Below are 19,772 nucleotides of genomic sequence, written 5' to 3'. Positions count from 1 at the left end.
TAAAGAAATATGTACAAAAGTTTCAAAAATTCAAAGTCAATCAGTTTTTGGAGGTGAACTGTAGACTCATTATTAAGAAAAAAATGGTCGAAAATGGGGTGCTTAAGGGTCAATGCTGTATAACTGAGAGTAGACCTCCACATAGCCTTTAAAGGAATGCTGAGAACCAACCACAGCTTCTGACCTAATGTCCAGTCCTAACCTGCTTGTGGTGCACCCTGTTAGATATCTACCTGGAAACTGAACGAATGAGGATGGGCTGGCAATTTGTGATTTAGCCAACCAAATTGTATTCTTATTGGCTTAAACCAAAATATAAAATGATGGTACAACATGACAGAATTTGATGTGGCTAGGGCATTGCCCGGTTAAAGAAGGCCCCTGTTGTTTTTGCCAGGGCAAACAGCAAAAGTCAGCTGGAACAAATCTTAAACACACCCCAACTCAACATCACCAGAGTTCAAGATCAGTACTATTAACATAAGAAGTCTTATTGTCAAAGAAATGGAGCTGGCTGAGGAATTGGATAAGTACCAAATCAACACAATAGGGGTGACTGAAACAAAAAAGACAAAAACTGGTCAGATCTTTCTGAGCAATAATTACAAAATGTTATATTCAGGCAATGACAATCAAGGAAAAGAAGGAGTAGCCATTGTTTTCAACACTAAATATGAAGCTAATCTTCTTGAATGGATGCAGTCTCAAGTAGAGTGATGTGAGCAAATATCAGAATGGGGAACTGAACAATGAGACTTATTTGAGCTTATGGTTCTACAAAGATAGAAGTGGAGGAATTTTTTGAGGCTTTAGAGAAAGCAACTGACACAATGAAATAGGAAAAGTTGGTCCATGTTGGGGATCTAAATAGCAGAGTAGGAAATGATTGTCAGACATATAAAAATATTTTTGAAAAATTTGGATACCTGTTGGATTTCTGCTCATCATATGGACTGGTTATTACTGCACAATGTTCCAACATAAAAATGTGCACAAATTCACATGGAGAGAAGAGGCAAGGGATAAGAAAAGTTTCATTGACTATGTTATTGTTGATGGTGATGTCTTCTCCCTGGAGGACACCAGAGGATTTGAAATTGGAAGTCATCACTATTTAGTCTTGGAGCAGGATAAAATTGAATTTCATATTGAAAACAAGAACATATAAGAAAGTTTTAAAGCGAATAAAAGTTGAGCGGCTCTCAGATATGAACTGTATACTAAAATACACAAAAATTATTGAAGAAAAAATGAAAAGGTTTGAGAACAGGAAAAAAACCTTGGAAATTTAGTGGCAATCCAAGAAGAAAACACTGATTGTTTCAGCCAGAGAGGTATGTGGTGAGGTTGTCTCCAAGGATAGAAGAATCAGAACTCCATGGTGGACACAGTAAGTCAGCTTGTGCTCTTAGAGAATACAGAGACAAATGTAAGAAAGCTAAACACTGTGTAAAACTAGCTAAAAAAAAACTTATGGAAGACTTTGGTAAGAACATAGAAAATAAATATCAAGGTGGCGGCAAGATATTCTGGAGGTTTTTGAAGAATATCAGAAATAGAGGAAAAAAGGAATTTAAGATGATAAAAATGAAATGAAAACTGGAGAAAAAGATATACTTGAAGTATGGAGTAATTACTTTGAAAAATTGCTAAATGAAACAAACAGCGATAGCACAGTGGTAAAAAAACCACTCAACAGTCAGGAATACATATCCATACTTGAAGTAGAAAAAGCCATCAAAGGCCTGAAATGTGGAAAGGAAGAAGGAGTAGATGACATTCAACCAGAAATGCTGAAGTATGGTGGTATAAAAGTCTTACAGTGGCTGCACTGCATAATTCAGAAGGCCTGGAGAGGGATGTATTCCGGATGATTGGAGTTGAGCTCTCATAGTACCCATATATAAAAAGAGAAATAAAACCGAATGTGAGAATTACATAGGTATTTCTCTACTGAATGTTCCTGGTAAGATTTATGCAAGTATACTTGAGAAACGGTTGAGAAGAATTGTGGAGGAGAAGCATGGTGAAGAACAAGCTGGATTCAGGCCAAACAGAGGCTGCCAGGATCAGATCTTCACTTTATGACAAATAGTTGAGAAATCATGGGAATATAACAAAGATCTGTATTTAAGTTTTGTAGATCTGGAAAAGCATATGACAAGGTGCCAAGGGAGAAGCTATTCAAAATGCTACAGTTGTATGAGTCAATGGAGCATTATATCAAGCAATACTTAGTCCTTATTTGAGTTGTAAGTCAGCAGTTAGAATTGAAGGAAGTACAGGAAGATGGTTTAATGTTAAATCTGGTGTGAGACAAGGATGTACATTATCCCCTCTGTTATTCGTTATCTATATAGATCACATTATGAAGGAAAGTGGTATTAAACCTGATATGAAAATTGGAGATGTTAATGTCAGCTCTTTGCTTTATGCAGAGGATGTTATACTTCTAAATAAATCCGCTACATGTCTGCAAGATTCTCTGAATAACTGTTGTAATAGATATGGTATGAAGGTCAGCATTAACAAGACATAGAGAATGAAAATAGGCAGAAGCATTGAAAATATCAACTGCATTGTGAATGGAGAACCAATAGAGCAAGTGAAACATTTCAAGTACTTAGGCATGATGTTTAGTGAAAATGATAAATTAAATATGGAAATAGACAACAGAATCAACAAAGGTAGTATGGTAGGAAGTCAACTGAATTACTTTATATGGAATAAGAGAGAAATTAGTCAAAACACTAAATTAGCTGTATACAAGGCAGTGTTCAAACCAATTTTAACTTATGGATCTGAGAGCTGGGTCAGAAGTAAAACACTTGATCAAAGACTAGATACCACAGAGAGAGTCCTGAGAATGATTAGGGGCATGAACAGATGGCAATATCATATTAAAAATTAGGATATTAGGAAAGAACCTGACATTGTCAGCGTCCAGGAATGCATTAGCAGAGCTAATCCAGGTTGTTGGTATTAGTGAAACATGGCTGACAGAAGATGATAAAGCTAGTGGGATTGAATGCGACGTGTATAGCGTGTTCAGGAGTGACAGGGAGAATAAAAAGAGGGGGAAGAGTGTTATTGATGATAGCTAATGAGTTGCAGCAAAGGAGTATAGAAGTTGAACTGCAGGATAGAGAAAAGAGCACATTTGAGGCTGTTTGGTGTGAGATAGAATCTAGCAGAACAAAATATACAATTGGATGCTGCTATACACCAGGTGATGAAATAGATGGTGGGGATAGTATGCATAGGCAAATAGAAGAAATGAGCAGAAGGAGGGTAATTATTATGGGTGATTTCAATTATGGTAAAATTGACTGGAAAGAAGAGAGGGCACATGGGAGGAAGGAATTGCATTTTATGCGGTTATTAAGGGACAACTATCTGCGACAGCATGTAATGGAAAATACCAGGGGGCAGAGAGTGCTTGACCTAGTAATTGCAACTGAGAATGTGGCTGTAACAAACATGACTATGTTGCCACCAATTGGTGAGAGTGACCATAAGGTCATGACTTGGTAGGTGGCTAAAGGAGTGGAATTTACAATTAAGACAGGGTACATGTGGAATTACTGGGCTGGTAAGTATGACAAGCTTAGGAGTGTGCTTGGCTCAGTGCCATGGCATGTAAAACTGCAAGGGCTGGAGCTGCAAAAAAAGAAACAATTGTGGAGGGATTTTAAGGAGAAAGGTGACCAGCAGGTGCAGGAACAGTATAAAGCTCAGGCCAGGATGGTAACAAGGGTGGTAAAAAAAGCAAAAGCGGATTACGAAAGAAAATTGGGCATGCAGGCTAAAGAGAATCCCAAACAGTTTTTTCAATATGTTGCAAGTAAAAGGAAAAATGCTCATGGCAGAATGATTTTAAAAAATGCTGAGGGTAGGGAGGTAACCAAATCAGTTGATATAGTGGAATTACTGAGTGAGCACTTTAAAAGAGTATATCATCCAGGTGGTGACATTGCAGGAATGGAAGAACCAACAGCTTATACTGGAATTGTGATGAATGAAGTAGAGGTAAATAGTCTATTACAGAACCTCAATGTCAATACATCTGTGGGATTGGATGGTATACCAGCTCGTGTCGTACGTGAAGCGGCTAAAGAATTGTCAGTGCCTTTGACCATTTCGTTTAGTTTGAGCCTCGGGTCTGGTTCAGTCCCAAGGGAGTGGATAGAGGGGAAAATAGTTCCGCTGCATAAAGGTGGTTCCAAGGCTGCTGTTGAAAATTACTGGCCAATCAGCATAACAGGAATCATTATCAAGGTCTTGGAGAAAATAGTCAAGAGGAAAATACAAGATTGGATAGATGAAAATGGGATACTGTATGGGGGACAGCATGGTTTTGTGAAAGGTAGGTCATGCCTCAGTAACTTGCTCACGTATTATAACACAGTGACGGCTAAACTGGATAAGGGTAATGGGTTTACAGTGATTCTACTGGACCTCGCTAAGGCCTTTGACAGGATACCACATGGAATTCTAATCAGTAAATTGCAGCATATGGGGATGGATATAGGATTGGTGAGATGGATAGGAGGATGGTTGATGGAGAGATATCAGAGAGTGGTTTATTCAGGAGTAGAGTCCACAAGACAGCCTGTGACTAGTGGTGTGCCACAAGGATCTGTTCTTGGACCACTGCTATTTAATTTGTTCATTAATGATATAGGAAAGGATCTGAGAGGAACAGTTCATTTGTTTGCAGATGATGCAAAGTTGGGTAGGGCAATAATGAATGCAGATGATGTCAAAATTTTGTAAGATGATTTGGATAGATTGGAGGTCTGGGCTAAGGAGAATGGATGTCAATTTAATGTGGCAAAATGTAAGGTTATGCATTTTGGAGTGAAAAGATTAGCAGCAGTTTACTATATTGGTGGAACAGGAAATTGATGAGGCATGAGATTTAGGAGTGTTGGTGGATAAGGAATTGAAGTTTAGGGGGCACATTGCAAAAGTGGCCAAATCAGCTCATCAAATCACTTGGTTGCTGAAGAATACGTTGACAAGCAGGTTATTGTTCGTCTGTATCGAGCCTTGATAAGACCCCATCTCGACTACTGTGCCCAGATTTGGTCACCTAGGTGTCTTCTTGATGGGGAGGAGGTTGAGAGGATCCAAAGGCGAGTGACCAAGATGATAGCAGGTCTGTGGAATGAACCTTATGAAAACAGGTTGAGGATTTGCGAGTTGCAAAAATTGGTTGATACGCGGAGGAGGGGAGATATGATTGAGACATTCAAATTACTGAAGGGTTTCTATAAAATTAATTCAGAAGACATTTTTGAGAACAGGGCTGGTGGTGGGAGGACTAGGGGACATCCATGGAAACTGATCAAAAGTGTGGTTAGTAAGGGTATTAGAGCTGGGTTCTTTACCTTTAGAGTGGAATGGGCTGCCAGAGTCTGTGGTGGATGCTGTGACAGTGAATGAGTTTAAGGCAAGGTACGATAGATACTGTATGAATGTGGAATAGTTGTGATGAATATGATTTGGGGCCTCCCTCGATGAGTCTAAGGACTCCGTTGTGTCGGAAAAAGTGATGAGTCATCCCTTTTTCCCACCCAACGTTACGTTACCTCAGAAGGAAGGGATAAGGACATGCTTATGCCTCCTGATGGGAAGTGTACCGTATAATATCCTAAGAAAGTGTAAACATCCAGATGTGTAAATTCCAAACATTGTTAAGATAGCCCATAAGTTTATTAAGATAGAAATTGTGAATGAATTAACGTAGAAAGTCATGTAGTATTAACAAATAAATATGTATAAGCTAAGTACAAGTTTAAGGCATGCAAATATGTAAGCTATTATGTATAAAGAGTTCGTAGCCACAGCATCCAATCGGCTGCCGCTATATGTGTGACGACACCGCCAAGTGAGGGAGCTGTTTCGGAGTATAAAAGTTTCGGCGGGAGTTCGAATCGCTCTCTTATCTCTGATCGCTTGTGTCTCGTCTTCGAGGTTCGTCGGCACCAAGTTTCCCGTAGGAGAGCTATGTAGAGCGTGCCACCACGTGTAGCAAGAATCTCCCCTTGCTATGCATGTTACATCGGTCAAAGCTGCAACTACAATGTGTTCAAACACATTAGGAGAAAGAGCCGCTGATGAAATCTACGTCAGCGTACAAATCTATGTATGAGTGCTTTCGGTTCGTGTAGAACAAAGGAACAACGAAACCCGCCATCAGAGGAGGTACAGTGAACAAATCAGAATACCTAGTCAAAGCAAGAATGGTAAGCGAAGATTTTCTTATATTAATGTTGAATTAAAGCAGCCGTGGAGTAAAGAAACAAAAGTTAAGGAAACATGCTATCTACGTGTTGTGGTATAGGAACAGTCTGTAATTTGGACACTTGCGTCTACTGTTAAGAAGAAAACATATTAGGCTCCAGCCGAACAGGAGGCCGAACTCCGGACTGTTTAAGTGATTTAAGAAAAGTAATGTCATATGATCAGAAAGTAGTTAAGTGTTAACAGATTTTGGGGGGGGGGGAGAATTAAGTAGAAATAAGTACTATTGTCCCAGAGAATTACATGTCAGACTTATTGAATTGTCTAGTGTTTATATGTAATGCTTCATGTATGATATTATCAGGTAACTTAATTGTGAGAGTCTGGGGATAGATATATGTACAGAAGTGAGGAATTTATGTCTAGTAAGAGATCATAGTGCAGAAGTTTAAATGTGTTTAATTAAGTAAGGGGAACCCAGACTCTCTTAAGATTCAGAATTTAAATAACATGTATACTTGTTTTTGTGCTATAATAAATGCGTTTCTTTTTACATAATCAATTGAGTTTGTCATATCTTCTGCGGATTTGAATTACCGTTTGGAAAATTTCGTACCATGCATTTAAAGGGGAAACCAATAGTGATATGAGAATAGGGACCACGACTGCATATATCTTGATCCCTACAATTTTCTTTAAGTATTTTAGATAGTGCATCAGAATTTAGTTGCTGGCTGGCGCAGTCTTTAATCTATACAAATTTGTCGGCAACCGAAATCTGAGAATAAGAGATACAAAAATTAAATGTAAAAGTAAAGAAAGGCAATTAAAGATTAAAGCATGACAAAAAAACGGGGATATAACAACTCCCTGGAGTTGCCCATAATAATAATAATAATAATATATTTTATATTGTAAGCAAATTATATATAATATTATATATATATACAGGGTGTTCGGGATAAATTTGACAGTTTCGTAAGGAAAGAGAAAATCTTCTTTGTATCTATTAAATTTAATGAATTGACAAAAAAACATTACAGGCAGAGTTAATTACAATACTATCAACAAGATTTACTCAAAATAACCACCATTAGCATCGATCACAGCTTCAATTCTGCTTCGGAACCTCGAACAAGCTGATGCTACAGTCTCCCTGGGAAGGGCCGCAAAAACTGTTTTAATTTTATCCATTAACTGGGCTTTTGTATTACTAGAAGTGCGATTGGTGTCTTTTTCAACTGCGCCCCATACAAAATAATCCATGGGGTTAAGGTCTGGGGAGTTTGGAGGCCAAACATTTGGACTGGTGAAGTCGTAGAAATTTTCAGACAACCATTTTTGACTTTTCCCAGAGGTGTGGCAAGGGGCCGAATCCTGCTGCCATACATACGGCCTACCATTGGCTACCCTTGTTATCCAGGGCTTGACTACAGTTAGCAACTCCACGAACAAAGCCCGAATTCCAATGCCAGGGTTCTTCAACACCTGTTCCTGCAGATTTGCGAGGAATTCTGCTGTACGAACGCAATCAGATCGTCTGCTAGGGATCTTTCTTCTTGCTACATCCTCGTAGTCACCATTGCAAGTCTCTAGTTCATGCCTGATTGTTTTTACTGTATTCAGGGAGCATTGGGCAGCAGTCGTAATATCCTTATTTTGATGGCGGGCACGAATCATCATGATACAAGTTATAGCTCATAGAATTACCTGGTTTTTAAAGGACACACTGACAAGCAGAAAGGAGTTATACCTTGTGGAAAAACTTTCAACAACTACCTGTAATCCAGAGTATTTTAATAATAAGGTGTGACACCTTTTGGCAACTCATATATGGAAATATGACTTCTTCATTACTTCAACCTTGGTATCACTTCTGGATGTGGCTCCCACTGAAGAGACCTCAATGAAGGTCGAAACTGGATTTTGCTTTAGGGAGCATTTGAGCATCCAGGGATTTCGATCCGTTGTGGTGGCCTGTATTAGGGCTTCCTTGGCTAATGCTTTTCCTGGAATATGAGCAGATCTGCTCGGTGGTAGGGGAGACTGTCACTGAGCAGAGCCACCACCGAGCTGATCACTCAGGTCACTCATTGTTGGGTGATCAGAGTGATCACACGAGTTTTTGGAGAGATAACCCTGCACTTAAACAGGGAAACTGATCTGAGTAGTCACCCTTACCATAATGAATAGCATTATACATGTCTGCAAGGATATGTGTTTTGCATTATGGGATACTAACGCAGGTGATGTGAAGTCATACCACCTTTACCATGAGTTTCCCCAGTCCTGAAAATAGTTCAGACGAAAACTTGTTTGCTTACACTTGGATAAAGGATTAAACCAAATATATAATTTCTTGGTATCTTTAATTTATTATACTCAGCTTGGCTAATGCTTTTCATAGAAACTGCATTTTCTCTTTCCTAAAGTAAGTAAAGTAAGGAATGCAAAAACTAATAAAAAAAAAAGGTTGCAGACTTTTCAGACACAAACATCAGATACACAACGAGAATTACTAATCACTAAACACATAAGCACCAGTAATTTCAAAATCCCACTTTTTTCAATCCTGGACACAGTCCAGGATGTAATTACAAATTCAGGATTGTCTGGGCCAATCACAGATGCCTAGTAACCCTATTCAGAGGGCATGCTGCAAGAGTTGTCAAAATAGTTCATAGAATTACCTGGTTTTTAAAGGACACACTGACAAGCAGAAAGATGTTATACCTTGTGATAAGGCTTTGATATAGCCTCATCTGGACTACTGTGCAGATCTGTTACCTGCATTTCTTGGAGATGAGGAGGAGAGGATCCAGAGGTAAGTAAACCAAGATTATAGACTGAATGCTTCCTATAAGGATAGATTCAAGATTTGTGGGTTACAAAAATTGGTTGATCAGCAGAAAAGGGTGTGTGTGTGTGGGGGGGGGGGTTATGATAGACTTTGCATCAACCTTAGAACACAAGTGTTTTATAGGGTGATGCAAAGTCAACATAAATTTTTCAGTACATGACTGGAAGCAGAAAAATCAAAGATCACGACTGGAAATTGTGTATCAACTGCGTGTGACTAGATTTCTTGCTTGAAAAGTGGTGAATGAGTGGAATGTTGTTTCCAAACTTGGTGCTTTGTTTAGCAAATGGTGGAAAGAGAAGATGTATATGCAAGACAATAATCTTGCATATACGTCTTATGAGTACCTTGTTTCTATTGTGGTGAATGAAAAATTCGAATGGTAATAGGTTAATAATGTTATTTATCATAGTATTCTATTTATATATCACTTTATGTTTCTCATGTTTATTTTAGGAATCATGCTCTTTTGTGATGAATATTTTTAGAGGAGAATTAAAAATTGAGCAAGTAATTCCCTTACCTCAAGGTAATTCTTTTTGACTAAGCTGAATCCAATATGATGTTTAATGCCTTATTGACCAACTGAAGTTAGTTTATAGTCATACTATATTTCAAAGGATTATAGTGTTCATTAATTTCCCTTCCTCCTCTCAAAAAGTGTGTTTAAAAAGAATGTATCCTACAACATAAGGCTTTTGACACACACTAGTGAAAAAGAGAGTAAAGGCAGATGATGGTTGTGGCTTGAAATGCAGATTGTTTAGCAAACTTTCACTTATGTTTTTAAGATTTTTTTAAGATTTATAGTCAAAGGAAATTACATGCGTTCATTTATTGAATTACTTTAGTGTAAATATTTTATAAAGAAAACTAAAGCCCTTTATTAAAATATCAGCATGATTCTGTTTGTGTTTAGTGTACTACTTTCACATTAATAAATTGTCTATTTTAGCTAATAAGATTTGCATCTGACATATTTCTGAAATTTGTTAAATATCATTATTGTAAAAGGAGAAATTTAAAATATGCCATAAATTAAAAATTATCAAACTACATTAGAAAAAAAAAAGTTTAATATTTCCATGTGTGCTTAGAAATTATGGACTTTACAACTGTGTTATAAATAACTATTTTAGGTTCCCAACGTTCCGACCTTCATATTAAGGTCATCATCTGGAGCATATACAAATATACAAGGACAAGCTGAGTTACATTTCACACAGTAATCTAAAAAAACAATGATTTGATCACCGGTTATTCTACTGACATGACCTCTAGTGAAAAAAAAAAAAAAATTATGGTAGACCGTAAATTCTCGGGGAACGAGCGTAGTGCGGAAGTAATTTTTTGACTGTATCTTTGGGACATGTCTACCAAAGATACACAAACAAAACACACCACTCCGGTTGAAGTATAGATAACCCGAATTATCACCTAGCCAAGAAATTAGTGGCAACACTCAAGGAGTTGGTAGATCATTCCCCCTCCTATATCAGAAACACACAACACTTCATAAACATAATCAAAGACATTACATTAAAAAAAGATGATTTCTTAGTCAGTTTTGATGTCTCTGCCCTCTTCGCGAATGTCCCAATCAATGACACAATCCTTCTTTTACAGAACAAATTCCTTCCAGATATCAAAGTGCTCTTTGTGCATGTATTACATTCTGGTTATTTTGTATGGGAAAATGCTTTTTACCTACAAATAGAAGGCACAGCCCTAGCAACATGCTCTAGATTCCTCTCCTTTAAAACTCAAAGTCTGGCTTAGATATGTTGACAATGTTTTCGCAATCTGGCTCCATGGCTGCCAGACACTAGACACTTTCCTTAGCCACCTAAACAAACAACACAAACGAATACAGTTCACAATTGAGATTCAAAAACAGAACACACTTCCGTTTCTAGATACGCTTCTCACAGGTCTTCCTTCTGGCAGTCTTTCCTTCACTATTCACAGGAAACTGACACATACTGGCCAATATATACACAAAAACTCCTACCACCACCCAACACAAAAACTAGGTGTCATTAATATACTAAAAAACAGGGCTCTGAAGATTTGCTCCAGTGAACAGGCACTGAAAGACGAATTCAAAGTTATCAGCAATACTTTTCAAAAAAATGGGTACAGACAAAACACTATTAACAAAATTCTCTACAAGACCTCAATAATAAACAAAGACAAACCAGACTACAATAAAACCATAACCATTCCGTACATTAAAGGGACATCAGATAAAATAAACAAAATACTACAAAAATACAACCTCAAAGCCACCTTTAAACCTCCTGCAAAATTAAAAAGCTTACTCAACTCATTCAAAGGCCCACTCCCTCCGCTGGTCCACCCTGGAGTATACCGCATTTATTGCACCTGTAACATACCATATATATATAGGAGAAACAGAACGCACAATTCCTATCAGACAAAAAGAACATAAACGACACATTAAATATAATAATTATGGTGAAGCTTGCCTTTCTGATCATGCCCTGAACACCTTACATAGAATTGACTGGAAAAGCAGAATGTAATACCCAGAATGTAATAACCAGAATGTAATACAGAATGTAAGTTGTCTACATCACCAAAACATGGTATGAACACAAATTTAAGGAAGCCTGTGAGATTACCAACCATCCCAATCTGACCAATAATGATGGTCTAAAAATCCCAAACATATGGAAGGCATATATTCGACCCACAGAACCTTCCTCTCTAAGAGCAACTATAAACAGGACTGTATAAAATCCAGGATCCTAAATCAAAAATAACAATTGTAATGCTAAAAATAGGACATCATTGTTACTGAAAGAAAACTAACTGTAAGAAAGAATGTTGCTTTCATGTTATCTTAAATAGAATTTAGCTTTGATGCAGTTTCTAAATAATTAATTAATTTGTAATTTTATCTGTATTTTTTTTCCACTAGAGATCATGTCAGTAGAATAACGGTAAAGAAACAATGATCAAATCATTGTTTCTTTAGCTTACTGTGTGAAATGTAACTCAGCTTATCCTTGTATATTTGTATATACTCCAGATGATGCCTTAATATAAAGTTCTAAACGTCGGGAAATTAAAATAGTTACACGGTTATAAAGTCCATAATTTGTAAAATGAATGCTGATCACCGAGCAACACTAAAAGAAAGGCTTTTCGTGTGTGCTTCCTAGCTTTGATATATCAATGTAGTCCGTCAAATACCTTTGCAAAATCCAGGCATGTCACCATATATGAGTCACTCTTATCCACTACTTGTAGTCACCTTATTATAAAATGTTAGGAAATTAATGAAACAAATCCATATTGACCTCTATACAATACTGTATCCTACTCTGACCAATCTCTCCACAACCTTAACAACCACTTCAGAAATGCATATAGATCTCTAATTTGAAACATCTTTTTTCTTCCGCTTTTATGCAATGGAACAACTTATCCTCTTTCTACTCATTAAAGATCATTACAGACCCAACATTTATAAACAATCAAGTCAGTGGGAAAATGTCAATCCCTTACCATTATCTTTCACATGTGGCAAAATCCTATCCATTTCAACTGCCTTATACACATCAAAATTACTTAAAAACTTACAACTTACATCATTCACCTTTAAGGAACTGACTTGAGATATTGATTCTTCAACTTTTTCCTTCCTTCCTCAGAATATTATAATTTCCATCTGTATGAAACACCTCGAATGATCACTGAATAGTCCCACTATAACTTCTGCCTTGGTCATCATTAAATCACCTAGCCACATAACAGAAAAATTTTATCTGATTTTTGCTAGCTTTTGATAGTCTCCTCTCATACTCTCACTTCTCCTTTATTATTATATGTCACTCTTCTAGCCTGCACTTTATAGATTTCACTTCATTATCTTTTCTTCTGTAATTCTTGCTTAATTTTCCTATTCATCCATTTGATTCCTACTCTATTTACCCTTTTGGGTTTACGCACACAGCCTGTTATTGCCATGATCAAATGCTTCTTAACTATTGGATACGTCTCTCTAATCTCTTTTCCCACAGAACTATTTCATCTTGTTTTCTTGTAAGCATTATATATTTACAAGGTGCTCAAGTATAGTTGGATGTTGCTATAGGCCAAGGAATGTAGAGGGCAATGAAAAGAAAATATTCAGGAAATTGCTTTGGTAAGTGGAAAGCACAGTGGTTTCAATTATGGCAATTAGCATGGATATATCAATGATAGTGTCATTGGAATTCAAGCAGATATTCAGCTGTTTGTGAATCAAGTACCCTAAGATAATAAGGAAACTCATTTACTGGAATTCTTGAAAGATAAATGTCTTAGACAACGTGTCGGAAGGAACACAAAGTATCAAGAGTTTTGGATTTTTTAGCATCAGATGATTTCACTCTGAATGAAATCATACTTGCCTTCACTTGGTCAAAGTGATCATGTGGCAATGACCTAGGAGGTGCAGAGGCATGAGAAACTGTTAAAGAGAAAGAAACTGATGCAGAATTACAATGCAGGCAATTTTAATAGTCTTAGAAATAAACTTGGGGCAGTGCCATGGATGGAGGAATTGAAAGGTAAAGAGGTTGATAATGCATGGAAGCTAAGTTAAGGACCATTTTTTAAGAGCAGTGGAAAAGTGGGAAAAAAAAGAAAAAAAAAGTAAAATCGATAACCTCTGATATCAAAAAAGAATTGCAGATGAAAAAAGAGGTTATAGAAAAGATATAGAGCTACAGGTGATGAACAGTTGCATAGGGAATATCAAGTTCAAGCAAGAAAGGTGACCTGTATAATAAAGAAGGAAAAATTAAAACATGAAAGGAAAATTGTACTACATTCAAGGAAGAATGCTGAAGAAGTTTTTCATTATATGTCAGGCATGAGAAGGAATGACTGAACAAATGGTTTTGCTAGACAGAACAGATGGTCAAGGGACTTCTTGCAAGGCAAATTTTATTCCAAAAGGGACGGAAAGGATTAGAAGCACTATGGATGTCAGCAAGGCAGTGAAAATGGATGAAATTTCACCACGTATCTTAAGGGAATGTGTCAAAGAGCTAACAGCTCCACTGACTTGGTTGTTTAATCAAAACTTTGCAACAAAGAAAGGTCCAAGGGGAGTGGAAGGAGGGTAAGACAATGCCACTGCATAAGAGTGGTGGAAGAATGGAGGCATCAAACTATTTTGCATTACTTCTGTGGTTGTTAAGGTACTTGAGAAATGGGCAAAAGCTTGGATCAAACTTGGGCAAATGAAAATAATATTTGAAGGTTTGCACTGATTTGTTTAAGTGGAATTCTTGTTTCAATAATGTGGTAACTTTTATGATAAAGAGTGGCTGATGAAGGAAAAGTTTAATTTTTTTTTTTTTTTTCACATATTGCAAAAGCATTTCATAGGATGCTATGGGATAAACCAATATTTCAGCTGCAATGCTGGGATATTAGATTGATGGAGTGGACTGGCAATCTGACAGATATCAAAGGATTGTGTACAAAGGAGCAACATCAGTAAATAGGAGTTAATACTGGGATTAGACAGGGTTTTGTGGCAGGACTATTACTTTTCAGCCTTTATATTAATGATATTATCATTAGAATTCGAGCAGATATTCAGTTGCTTGTAAATGAAGAGCTGATGTGGCAGCTCTTCAGGAGGATCTGAATAAACTAGAAATGTGGCCAGCTGAATGAGGATAATAATTTAAAGTTGTGAAATGTAAGGTTTTGAATTCTGGAATCCGCATACTCTATATGTGATGGTACACCTATATGGAGGAAGCACAGGATCTTGGGCTTTTGGTAGATCAAAAATTTGAAATTTAAGGGGCACGTTGCAAAGACAACTTGGAAGATTGCCAATGGTAAGAATAACATTAAATAACAGAGAAAATGATAGCGATTCTATGATAGCACAATAGTCAAGACTTCATCTTGACTATTGTGCCCAAATCTGGTCACCAGGGTTTGGTGGGAATGGCACTTTGAGAGGGTGCAAAGACAATTCACAAAATTGATTTCAGGATTGCAGAAAGTTAGCTATGAAAACAGATTGCAGTCATTTAACCTGCAAAGTTTGGCAGATAGAAGGCAAAGGAGTGATATGATTGAGATGTTTAAGCTGTTGAGAGGTGGATATAACAGAATTTCCAAATAGGGTAACAAAAGGAAATCAAACTTACCGAGAAATATTCTTCTTTAAGCCTTTATCCAAGCATAAGGATACAAAACTTTGCACATGAAGTATCTTCCTGATTAGGTTACTTGCATACATAGACTGATGACTTCTCATCAACTGCCTTAGTATCCCATAATGTAAAGTGCCCTTCTTTTCAGATGTGCATAATGCTATGCATTACAAAAAAAGGTCACACCCAGACCAGTTTGACCATTAATTCAATCTTAGTATCTCTTCTTGTCTGATTCCTACTGACAAGAGACCTCCATAAAAGGTTGAAACCAGTCTGGGTAGTGGCGCTTCCATAATGCATAGTATTATCTGCATTTGAAAGGAAATGTGCTTTGCATTATGAGAACTAAGGCAACTGATATAAAGTCATCAGCACATACATACATACAAGTAGCCTAGTCATGAAGATACTTCAAGCACAAATTTTGCTTGCACTTGTATAAAGGATTAAACAAGGATGTAACTTCTTGGCAAATTTAATTATAATGAAACAAATTCCTACCATTACATCTGATCCAGAGTAGTTTAATAATAAGGCAATACACCTTTTCACTACTTGTATATGGAAAATATATGATTTCTGTATTAATTCAACTTTGGTTTCTCTTATGGGTCTAGCTTTCAGTGATGATGTTTAAAGACTCATCTCCTAGATGAGTCTTTGACTCCAATGAGGTCTTGGGGTAATAATAATGTTTGTCTTTGAGCCTGCTTGTTTGCTGGGGAGCACAACAGTTCTGCTCAGCAGTGGGTTTTTGCCTGTTACCGAGAGGAGCCACCACTGAGTTTCTTATCCTGGAGTGAAGAGTTTAATATTGATCCTTTATAATCAATCAATGAGATTTAGAGTGATCTACAATATCATTCAGTTTTTGGAGAAGCATCTCCCTGCACTTTAACAGTACCTGGGTCTGGTTTCCTGGGAGTAAAGAGGTTTTGTTTGGTGATAGGTTCTTTTTCTTTGACTGTAATTGAGCATCGAGACATAGAATCAAGTAAGACGTGATGAGTTTAGCATTCTTTTTTGGTAAGTTTAACACTTTAACAATACCTCAATAAAGATCAAAACCAGTGTGGATAGTGGCCCACACTGCATATTCTCAGCCACTAACCACACTTCAATAAAAATAAATAAAAATTAAATTATTTGGATTAAACAAGAATATAATTTCCTGGCAAGTTTAATTTAATTCTTGAACAAATGGAAGGGATAAGAACCAGAGGCCATCCTTAGAAACTGTACAAGGAAGTAATGAATAAGAGGGCAAGGAGTATTATTATTATTTTTTGTCATGTGGATTGCAACATAATGTACAGGGCTGTACTTACAGACAAGCGCTGGAGGCTCCAGCTGGGGGACCGAAAATTTGGGCTAATTTAAGGATCCCAAACAATTGAAGGTGGGGCCCTGGAGTACTCGGGCATAGCCCTGCCTCAGGAAAAGTGCAAGTACGCCCCTGGTAACGTAATGTATTATATTACTTATAAATTGTATGTGATTGTTAATAATATAAGCCTTTCTCCTTGACGAGTCTTTAATTCCAAGAAGAGTTAATGTAATAATAATAATAATAAGGAAAATAATTCCATGTTTTCTCTAAATGCCTCTCCATATCCAATTGTAAAAAATATGGAAACTTACTGCATGCTTTGTAGCTGCATATTTTATAATTTTAATTCAGCATGCTTTCATTTGTTTCTAAATGCCTATTCATATTCCACTGTAATAAAATATGGAACTAATTTATGTTTCATATTCTAAGTGAAGTCGAACAACAACACGCTGGGAAAGGAGAATCTTCAACATCAATCATATTAAACTAAATGATTTCACGTACATTAGAGACTCAGTATTTTACCATCAACTGTCAACTTTACTGACATAAGTGGTGAAGCAAAAGCTTTTCATATTCCCTGCTATCTTGAGAGAAACTGCGGGTGGAGAAAGTTTATGAGCTAATTGCTCGCCCCGAGTAGGCTAGGAGATTAGTCCTCAGTGCTGAAGTTTAGGATGGCTTCAGGTCTTTTATGTTTGAAATAATCCATTGTGTCATAATCTGCAGCCAGTTGGATCAGTTTGTTAGGGTGCAAAGATGCTTTTGAGAAGAATTTGATTGCTATAGTCTGCATGAAAGTGTAAATATAGGGGACATTTGTGTCCAGGTGTAGCTGGACAGTTCGGATGAACCACGGGGTGCCCAAGATCATTCTGAGACATTTATTTTGGATACGTTGTAATTTGAGAATATTAGTATTTGAAGTATGACTCCAGGCCAGTGAAGCATAGATGAGTATTGGACGAACCATCTTTGTATATGAGAAGTTTGATTCTGGCGTTCATCTTACTGTTTCTGTTAATTGGCGGGTAGAGCTGGGCTATGGTTTTTTAAGTGTTTACACAGAGAGTCTTGAAATGGGAGCTGAAAGTCAGTTTTCTGTCTAATATTACTCCAAGATATTTGATCTCAGTTTTCCATGGGATTTTAGTGTTGAAAAGGAAGATATATTCTTTAGGAAGCACTGATCTTCTAGAGAATAGGATGGCTACGCTCTTCAGGGGATTCACCTGGAGTCGCCATTTGGCGAAATATTGTTCGATTAGCAGTAGGTTTTCTTGCAGTTTCTTGATGGCTAGGTGAGGCTTTAAAGATCTGGCTAATATTGCAGTGTCATCAGCGTATAGGGCTTTAATTGAAGATAATGAGTTGTGCAGTATATCATACAAGTATGAGGAGAATAGGATTGGTGCTAGTAAGAATCCTTGTGGAACTCCAGCCAAGATGCTTTTTTGTGTCGAGACTGCTCCACACATCCTGACTTACATGTGCCTATCGTAGAGGTATGCCTTTATAAGATGAATGATTCCGATTGGTACACCAGATGATATCAGCTTATACAGGAAACCCTAATGCCAAACCTTGTCAAATGCACTGGCTATATCAAGGGAAAACAGCCCCAGTGCATTGACATCAGTTAAAACCTGTGATAAAAAACTCAGTATTTTCTATTTCCAATGTATATATATATATATTTTTTTTTTAATTCCTCGAGAACTAAATAATTTCATGTACATTGGCAACCTAGCATTTTACATACCCAATATTGTTTTAACCCTTAGCGACATAGAGGGTGATCAAAAGCACTGTCATACAACATTCTTAACCATTCCCCTTGTTAAAAAAATACGGAGATATAATTTCATGCTTTCTAATTATCATTCTTTTCTTTTACAGTTCTCTGGACATTTTGTACATCGCTATGAGTTAAATTTGTATGTTCGATAAATTCTTACAGAAGCTCCTATCATCCAGGTGAAAGAGTAGTAAATAATGTCCATCGAGTGGAAAAAAATGCATTGAAGTTATTTTATCGTACCATATCAACATGTGTCAACAAACAATATCAATATTCATGTAACTAATTAAACACTGCTATCGGAAAATTTCAAAACAGGAAAAATTATGCATTACCCCATGTTTGTTCTAAATAATCATACCTAGAAAGTGTGTTTCGCCCAGGATGAAAAACATGACGGCAAGAAATTTCAGAACATTTCAAGAAGAATTTTGAATGCTTGTACATAACGAATCTATATAAATAATCAAATGCGTTTTAAAATTAATTAATACTGCTACTTTGTACACTATATAGAGAATAGCAAAGAATCACAAACGACACACCACACCATAAGCAACTGCTAAGTCACTGTCTGATAAGAATGTTGGGCAAATAATATTATCAATGTTGACATCAAGCTGATTGGATAGTTCTCGAAATACAGTAAAATACTGGTAAAGTAGGTCAGATTTACTTGCATTTTAGATTTTATTTATTTTAAAGCACAATAAAAAAAAAACTTTTTTATAGAATTCATTTTTTACTTCTATATAAAATTATTGTGATATAACTTCTATCAACGAACAAAACAAATTACAGCAACTACGATTAAAAAAAAAAAAAAAGAAAGAAAAAAAAAAAACATTATGTCTTGACAAATGCCCTCACTCGCAATTACAGGGTGTTCGGGATAAATTTGACAGTTTCGTAAGGAAAAAGAAAATCTTCTTTGTATCTATTAAGTTTAATGAATTGACAAAAAAACATTACAGGCAGAGTTAATTACAATACTATCAACAAGATTTACTCAAAATAACCACCATTAGCATCGATCACAGCTTCAATTCTGCTTCGGAACCTCGAACAAGCTGATGCTACAGTCTCCCTGGGAAGGGCCGCAAAAACTGTTTTAATTTTATCCATTAACTGGGCTTTTGTATTACTGGAAGTGCGATTGGTGTCTTTTTCAACTGCGCCCCATACAAAATAATCCATGGGGTTAAGGTCTGGGGAGTTTGGAGGCCAAACATTTGGACTGGTGAAGTCGTAGAAATTTTCAGACAACCATTTTTGACTTTTCCCAGAGGTGTGGCAAGGGGCCGAATCCTGCTGCCCTACATACGGCCTACC

The 19,772-nt window shown here is 36.8% G+C and overlaps 1 protein-coding gene across 1 annotated transcript in view; it reads right to left on the bottom strand.

Annotated features, from left to right (window-relative positions):
• The window catches only part of Acadvl (Acyl-CoA dehydrogenase very long chain), a 208,329-nt gene extending 189,305 nt beyond the window's left edge, over window positions 1-19,024 (bottom strand). The window contains exon 1 of the mRNA XM_090414015.1: window positions 18,802-19,024. Within this exon, the coding sequence (XP_090270141.1) occupies window positions 18,802-18,887 (86 nt within the window). The 5' untranslated portion in view covers window positions 18,888-19,024. The remainder of the gene's footprint in view (window positions 1-18,801) is intronic.
• Between the last annotated feature and the right edge of the window lie 748 nt (window positions 19,025-19,772).

This window comes from Typopeltis vanoorti, chromosome 24 (assembly GCF_054136105.1).
Source record: "Typopeltis vanoorti isolate ZY-2024b chromosome 24, IOZ_Tvanoo_1.0, whole genome shotgun sequence".
Classification (NCBI taxonomy): Eukaryota; Metazoa; Arthropoda; class Arachnida; order Uropygi; family Thelyphonidae; genus Typopeltis; species Typopeltis vanoorti.
This window is presented reverse-complemented; position numbering and strand designations above follow the sequence as displayed.